Source organism: Daphnia magna, linkage group LG6 (assembly GCF_020631705.1).
Source record: "Daphnia magna isolate NIES linkage group LG6, ASM2063170v1.1, whole genome shotgun sequence".
In the NCBI taxonomy this organism is placed as follows: domain Eukaryota; kingdom Metazoa; phylum Arthropoda; class Branchiopoda; order Diplostraca; family Daphniidae; genus Daphnia; species Daphnia magna.
The window spans coordinates 1,417,454-1,424,441 of NC_059187.1; the positions used below are offsets into that span (position 1 = coordinate 1,417,454).

Here is a 6,988-nt window from a genome sequence, read left to right on the forward strand (position 1 = left end):
ATATGCGATAGGTAGATTTTTTTTCTTTTGTCGTGAATACACCCACTATCGATTTAGGCACATCAAACGAGTTGAGAAAAAAAAAAAAAAAAGAAAGAATCCTAGATCTGTAGAACTTACCCTCGTCAATGGTTTCCACAATTTAATTCCAAGAGTTCATTTCAACAGATGTTCTCTTCGTTTCAAACTTGCAAGAAAAGAAAAAAGAGAATGAAAATTAACGTCAAAGTTTTTGCTTTTTATGCAGCGACTTGATTCGAAGAAGCCACCTTTTTCAAATCTACCGCTATCGATTTTTATGGCTTCACCGCTAGAGGCTCTGGCTGTCGACCTTCAGAAAAGCACCACAAGAGTGCGTGCCAATTGCGCAAGACTCGCGTGCCGTCTGAAGGAAAACGGCGGTTTGTATTTGTTGTGATTTCAGATTCCAAGATGTCGATTGAAACAATTCAGCCAACCGAAAACAAACCCGTACAAGAATCACGTGATACCAAAAAAGAAGATGACAAAAGTGGGGATGAATATGAAAGAAAGGATCAAGATCCTCCTTTGGAAATTGGTGAACATTATTTGGTTAAACGAGGAGAAGACTCTTGGCGTAAGCATTTGGCATTATCGACATTAGCAACTCTTGGACCTAACACCATGTTTTAATTAACTGAATTCTAGACCCAGCAGAAATCATTCAGAGGAGATACAACAAAGCACTTGGTCTGTATGAATACTATGTTCATTACGAAGGGTTCAACCGAAGACTTGACGAATGGGTATCAAAAGAAAAGTGAGTCAGATTCTTATATATGGTTTTTGGGTAATTGAGAATAACACTCTACTAATCATGCTATTATTATCAAGGATTCTGAGCACACAAGTCAACATCAATGAAACACATTTGAGCAAAAGTGAAAAAGTCAGTTCGCTGGACCTTTTGTTGGAACAGTCTGACAGGAAAATTACCCGCAATCAGAAACGGAAACACGATGAAATCAACCATGTCCAGAAAGTAAATTACCTCAACAAATAAAATGTGCATTTATTTCTTTAAAAAAATTTTAACAGACTTACGCCGAAATGGATCCAACAACAGCTGCTCTAGAGAAAGAACATGAAGCTATAACAAAAGTCAAGTACATAGACAAGATTCAGATGGGTAAGTATGAGATGGATACCTGGTACTTCAGTCCCTATCCAGAGGAATATGGAAAAGTGCCAAAACTATGGATATGTGAATACTGCCTTAAATACATGAGGTTGGAGAAAACTTATCGTCACCACATAGTAAGGGCTGCCTTTTTGGGGGGTTTTATTACGTGATGAATGCACTAAGTGTGATTTTTATTTGATTGTGCCAATTAGTGCGAGTGTACTCTCAGGCAACCTCCTGGCAAAGAAATTTATCGAAAAGGCACACTTTCGATATACGAAGCAGATGGAAAGGAGCACAAAATCTACGCTCAGAACTTGTGTCTCATTGCCAAACTCTTTCTAGATCACAAGACATTGTACTTTGACGTCGAACCTTTCCTTTTCTACATTCTGTGCGAGATAGATAAAGCTGGCGCTCATGTCGTTGGCTATTTCTCTAAGGTTTGTGATAATTTGCTTGTCCTAATCTTGATTGATTAACTAACCGCAAATGTTTGTTAATTACAGGAAAAAGAATCTCCCGACGGAAACAATGTGGCCTGTATTCTAACCTTGCCGCCATTTCAGCGAAAAGGCTACGGCAAATTGTTAATCGCTTTTAGCTATGAGCTTTCTAAATTGGAAAACACAGTTGGCAGCCCTGAGAAGCCTCTTTCGGATTTGGGGAAGCTGAGTTATCGTTCCTATTGGTCCTGGGTCCTACTAGAGATTTTACGGGACTTCAGAGGGTCTCTCTCCATTCGTGATTTGAGGTATGGCCTAGCCACTGTTTTATTAATGTACTAGTAAATAATGAATTCTGATTCTTCTACAGCCACATGACGAGTATCACGCAGAGCGATATAGTCTCAACGTTGCAAACAATGAACATGGTCAAGTACTGGAAAGGTCAGCATGTCATCTGTGTTACTCCAAAGCTGGTTGAGGAGCACATCAAATCAGCTCAGTTCAAAAAACCACGACTTACTGTTGACGTTTCGGCGATTAGGTGGTCACCAGCTCATCGGAAAAACTATCCTAAAAACAATAAGAAGTAAACAAGATTTAAATGCCCACAAAATACCACTTATTCATTATTTGCTTTGATGAATTTTCTCTACGCCATCGTCATTATCACTCCCTGTGTATTGTCATGTTGATTTTCGAACAACGCCGGATAATCGTGGATGGTTTCGTTTTAATGTGCTTTATTGTTAAATGAGTTTCGTTTTCATTATGGCTAAGGCGCTATTGTTTAAATACGACAGTTTTTCTTTTCTTTCCTCTTAGTTCATGGGGGAAAAACTTTAGATTGATTTCGAATTCCTCCCAGCAAGGCGCTACCAGTAAAATTAAGAAAAAAGAAAACAAAAATGCAGAAAGAGAATTCTTGTAGTGTACCCTGTCCTTTCGTCAGTACATGTGACTGATAATTTCCGGTTTAAAAACTCCTGACAAATCTTTATCTAGTAGCAAAAAAAAGCACATAGACTACAGATGAAATTTGAATGGCTTCGCCGTTTTCGGTTGACAGATGACAACAAAAAGTACGTTCAGGGGCTGTTTCTGAAAATCCCTACGACACAGACAATGCTTTCAGCAAAACATAAGGATAGGTGATTGGCTATGATTAGAATGGCATTTAATCGGAACACGAGGCAATCGCCAGAAAATGACGTAAAAGCAGGAAGTTTTTTGCAACTGCCAAGAAATTTCTGAAATAATTTTTGGCAAGATAGGTGAAGAACTTGCTTGAGAATGTCAATTTTGAGAAAGAAAGGAGATTGATTAATTAAAAAGTTGCATTTGATTTCCAATTTTAACAGAACACCCAAAAAGAAATGGATAAGGTGTGTTTAGTTTAATAACTTACGACATTCTGGTTCTTCATACATTAGATTGTTATTAGAGACCCCAAAGCCAGCTCTGAAAGAATCACAAAAAGTCAAACCAGAAGTGTTTGGAAGATCATACATATCTAGATTTTAAAAAAGAGACTACAAACAATTTGGTTAGAAGCAGCTAGGAGCATTAAGAACCCTTATAGCAGCTTACTGAACCTAAGGTAGATATACAATAGGTCAAAAATGCAACTATTCCAGAAGGCAAAAACGCTATTGGTCGACAAAATATTTGTCATTTTTCATTTCTCCCATTCCAAGGAAGCTAAGGTGTAAGGAATGCTCGGAAACTCTTACTAATCTTACGTGCATTGTCAAAATTTTCGTTGTATCTACAAATAGCAATTCTGTAGCTCACTTACTTCATTGATTTCGTATCATTTGTCGTCATATAACCTCAGCAGCTGTCTACTTTTGTGCTTTTCAAAATATATTTGTGTGTACTGTACACTTGTGTAGACAGTGTACACAAGTGGGAATATGGTTTTGAAGGCCAATTTTAGAACCATTGTTTGTTTGTAGTATTTCCCTTCCTCCCTCGGTAACCAATCATAACAATGATATTAGTGGAATTTTGGTAGTAAACCTACTGCTTAATAATGAAAAGTCATTCGTGGCCCTAAGCTATTACCTACAATTCCGCACCAATGATTCTCTGAGACTCTGACATTAGAAATGTTTAAAAAATAATCATTATTTTGAATTTGAAGGCAATCGAATACAAAAAATAATTGTACTAAATATTTTTAGAGGCGCTGTTTTTCTTTTTCTCGCGGTGGCGCGGCAATCGTTAGTAAATATCGTCTGCTTTACACGCAGAGAAATATATCGCTAGATTATTGAAGGTTTAAGATATCTCCGATTTGGCCATATAGTATTAGATTACGAGCTCGTTTCAAGCTATGTCGTAAAGACGATCGTCGGTCAGGGCTACTTTCATATCTTCGTTTTCTCAGTCCCAGAAGATCTCACAGAATAGGCTACATTAATAATTGTAAGACATTGAAAGTTATCGGCAAACTTGTGCTCTTTTTATAAATCTTTATCTTGGTGTCGGCAGTTGTCTCGACTGGAACAGCTGGATCTAAATAATCTATATTTTCTACAGTAAAAAAATGTCTAGTAATACACAGCCATCTCAAAAATTGAGAAGAAATGGCTCACCTAGCACAAACAAATCAAGTGGTCCACTCAGAGCAACAATTCCAGTCAGTCTGATGACTCAGAGTGTGATCCACGATGTGCCAGAAGACCCACAACATACCAACTTGTCTCAAAGCATCTGGAGTAAAATGAACCCACCCCTTGCAGTTTTAGGCACTGGTAACACCTTGCAGTGTGGAATATCAAAACAATCCCCGTGGAGGCTGAGACAGTGGTCTCCTACACTAAAAGGTTTTTATCACTAAAGCATTTACATCTTAACAAGTTTATATTTTTAATGGTTTCTTTTAGTAGAAAGCCATGAGTCTGTACCAAAGACGGATGATCTTCCTGTCATGCGAAGAACTGCTTCTCTTGATGCCATTTATCTCAAAGGCCAGTGGCCCAGAGGGACAGTAGGTTACGGTTCATATTTACTTGACAAAGCAACACAAACTCCAGAGGAGTGGATGATTGATATCAAAAGGTACACGATTCTTTGTCAACCCTGGATGCAAAATGAAATCATCGTTTCGTATTAGGTTCTCGTATCGAGGAATTGAGTTTTCCCCTAGTCGTGAAAGGAAGCAGAAGCAGCGCATGTTTTTAGGCCATCAAGCACTGAATCCACCTCCATTTCAACAGAGTTGTTCGGGTTCGGTTTCGCCTAACCGGGTTGCTGCCTCGACCAACACGGAGCAACAACGTGTCTCGATGGCCGTAGCGTCCAGTGATAATAAAAAAGAAACGTCTCGAGCTATTCCTGTGCCCCCGATTCCCACAACGCAGAGCTCTAGAGCCAGAAATTCGGTGGAGGGTTTCAACACCGAAATCGAGAAGCTCGTCTGTAGGGGCAATGGGGAGCCATCAACTAATAAAGTGGGCAGCATTTCACTATTCTATCTCCAGTAACGAAGAGGTATTAACCGCATTTTCTTTTTCTCCTTACGTTTAGATGATGGAACCAACACCGGATGGCCATAGAGCTCCAATAGCCGAACTTTTCAAACGCAACAATACTTGCCGGAGCGTTGACACTCAAACTCCTGTCAAAGCATATTCCACGAATTCTTCTTCAGGTACTAAAGAGAAAAATGATAGGGGAAGAAACAATGTGGTCGTATATAATGGCATTTTATTATCTTTCACTTTTTATTTTGTTTCAGGGGCATCCTCACCATGTGGATCCGTCTCCCCATCCGTTTGGGGAGTGTTCGATCATCATCATTCTTCGTCCAGACCGCCCAGCGACGGATGCACAGCTGAAGAAATTGGTATGCATAATCACTTTTTCTTTGCTTTTTTCTTTCTTTGTCCTCGTTCCACACCCGAAATCCTCCACCTCCCGCAAGTATTTATAGCTTTCAGCTGGTGACAACTTGCAGTAGTATACACTTCCGTTTGGTATATGTCTAGGCGACTATAATTCCCTATCGCCGGAAGATTTTCAAGCATTGGCGCTTGGCACTTCGCCAAGAGGACGTTTTCTGTGCCGCGAACCGCCTGATGGTTGCGAGAAAGTTGAAACCCTCAAAATTGCGGAGCATCCTGTCAAGTAAGCAAGCCAACCAACGGCCATTTTCAATTTTTGATTGATGCATGGGCGTGTCAATATTAATTCTGATTTCTAATTAGAAACGGACAAGATGCCACAACGGTTTATTGTCCTCCAAAACCCAGCTCCCAATTTGTACTGCAACCGTCAAGCAGTTCTGCCTTTTGTTCGCTAAACAAATTTAGTGCCTCAACCATGAAGAGCAGTAGCAGCTCGCAATTGTTTCACGTGAATAGCAGCAACGGTAGCGGTGGAGGAGGCAATTTCATTCACGGATTGAGTCTCGGTGAATTTTCAGACCGTTCGAGTAGCGTTCCTCCTCAGTGGCCGGTTCAACAACAACAACAAATTTCCTCCACCGTACAAATGATTCCCGCCACTCCCTCAGGACAACCCATTTGATTTCGTTTTCTGAAAATAGTTGTATGTGTTTGCCCGCGCGTGTGTGTGAAAAAGCGTCGCAAGAGGGTAAACGACCGGAGACTTTGTTGACCGTATAGTTATTTCTATTGTTGGAATCCTATTCCACTATTGCATTTGAAAAAGGGAAAAGAAAAAAGGTAAATGCTTTTTTTTGTAAACTGTTCCTGGTGATATATCAGATGAAAAAAAAAAAGTCTTTTGCAAAGTATTTGGTAAATCCTTTTTTAAAGGAATCAAACAGAATAAGTTCGTGTTTGTTAGCACCCACTGTTGTTTTGAAATTTTTGATCAACCCAGGCTCTCAACTGTAATTTGTTGTCTTTTCTGCTTTTGGTCGAAAGGCTCTCTCGATTTCGAAAGTCTTTTTGAAACACGAAGAACCCAACGCCACGTTGAAATTTTGTATGAGACAAATCCTCGCACAGAAAATATCCCCTTCTCTTTGTTTCGGTTCCCCTTTTTCTTTCATTTCTGAACGACCTTGCTCTTATTGATTTTTATTGGACGTTTCGTTTTTCCTGTTCTTGTTTTTAGGGAATGTTGCAATTTTTCAACTATTTGGCGATCGGATACAAAGTGACATTGTTTCACTTGATTGGCCTCCTATTTGTCTCATCGTGTGAGCTTGAGCTCATCAACTTTTTGTCTATGCTCATTCTATTTGACGATTGAAATGAAAAAGTATATGTTCGAGTCGTAAAAAATATGTGGACATATACACGTAATTATCTGGAGAAAAAAATTGTTGACTTGGTCGTCTGTCGTCATACCATTTAACGGCTGTTTTCTAGGAAATATGATTCCATTTTCTTATTCTGAAAAAGTGTTTTAAAAGGTGACC

The 6,988-nt window shown here is 39.4% G+C and overlaps 2 protein-coding genes and 1 long non-coding RNA gene across 6 annotated transcripts; 2 read left to right on the plus strand and 1 right to left on the minus strand.

Annotated features, from left to right (window-relative positions):
* Positions 1–354: 354 nt before the first annotated feature.
* On the plus strand, positions 355–2,311 carry LOC116925522 (histone acetyltransferase KAT8). Its single transcript, XM_032932222.2, has 7 exons — positions 355–598; positions 670–781; positions 856–1,003; positions 1,060–1,278; positions 1,357–1,587; positions 1,654–1,898; positions 1,961–2,311. The coding sequence occupies exons 1-7, from the start codon at positions 433–435 to the stop codon at positions 2,181–2,183; spliced, it is 1,344 nt and encodes a 447-aa protein (XP_032788113.2). The 5' UTR covers positions 355–432; the 3' UTR covers positions 2,184–2,311.
* LOC123473720 lies at positions 1,890–3,687 on the minus strand. The gene is made up of 2 exons (XR_006647993.1): positions 3,389–3,687; positions 1,890–3,185 (listed from the first exon to the last, which is right to left on the minus strand). It is a non-coding gene; the product is annotated as an uncharacterized LOC123473720 (long non-coding RNA).
* Positions 3,688–3,825: 138 nt separating this feature from the next.
* On the plus strand, positions 3,826–6,742 carry LOC116925521 (protein FAM117B). 4 transcript variants are annotated; one of them, XM_032932221.2, is made up of 8 exons: positions 3,826–4,020; positions 4,087–4,421; positions 4,482–4,656; positions 4,712–5,048; positions 5,125–5,248; positions 5,336–5,443; positions 5,586–5,724; positions 5,805–6,742. In XM_032932221.2, exons 2-8 carry the CDS (start codon positions 4,142–4,144, stop codon positions 6,124–6,126), a joined length of 1,485 nt encoding a protein of 494 aa, XP_032788112.1. In that variant the 5' UTR covers positions 3,826–4,020; positions 4,087–4,141; the 3' UTR covers positions 6,127–6,742. The 4 variants fall into 4 exon arrangements, with proteins under 4 accessions (XP_032788112.1, XP_032788111.1, XP_045030928.1 ...); XM_032932220.2 differs by having other exon boundaries at positions 4,135–4,421; XM_045174993.1 differs by having other exon boundaries at positions 4,135–4,421; positions 4,485–4,656.
* The last annotated feature ends 246 nt before the right edge of the window (positions 6,743–6,988 follow it).

What these genes read in the sequence shown, in the direction of transcription:
- LOC116925522 (XM_032932222.2), top strand. Translation starts at nt 433, where the DNA reads ATGTCGATTGAAACAATTCAGCCAACCGAAAACAAACCCGTACAAGAA. An exon ending in ACGAGGAGAAGACTCTTGGC is followed by an intron (nt 599 to 669) that starts GTAAGCATTTGG and finishes ACTGAATTCTAG; the next exon opens with ACCCAGCAGAAATCATTCAG. An exon ending in AAATCAACCATGTCCAGAAA is followed by an intron (nt 1,004 to 1,059) that starts GTAAATTACCTC and finishes AAATTTTAACAG; the next exon opens with ACTTACGCCGAAATGGATCC.
- LOC116925521 (XM_045174992.1), top strand. Translation starts at nt 4,142, where the DNA reads ATGTCTAGTAATACACAGCCATCTCAAAAATTGAGAAGAAATGGCTCA. An exon ending in GTGGTCTCCTACACTAAAAG is followed by an intron (nt 4,422 to 4,481) that starts GTTTTTATCACT and finishes GGTTTCTTTTAG; the next exon opens with TAGAAAGCCATGAGTCTGTA. An exon ending in ATTGCGGAGCATCCTGTCAA is followed by an intron (nt 5,725 to 5,804) that starts GTAAGCAAGCCA and finishes ATTTCTAATTAG; the next exon opens with AAACGGACAAGATGCCACAA.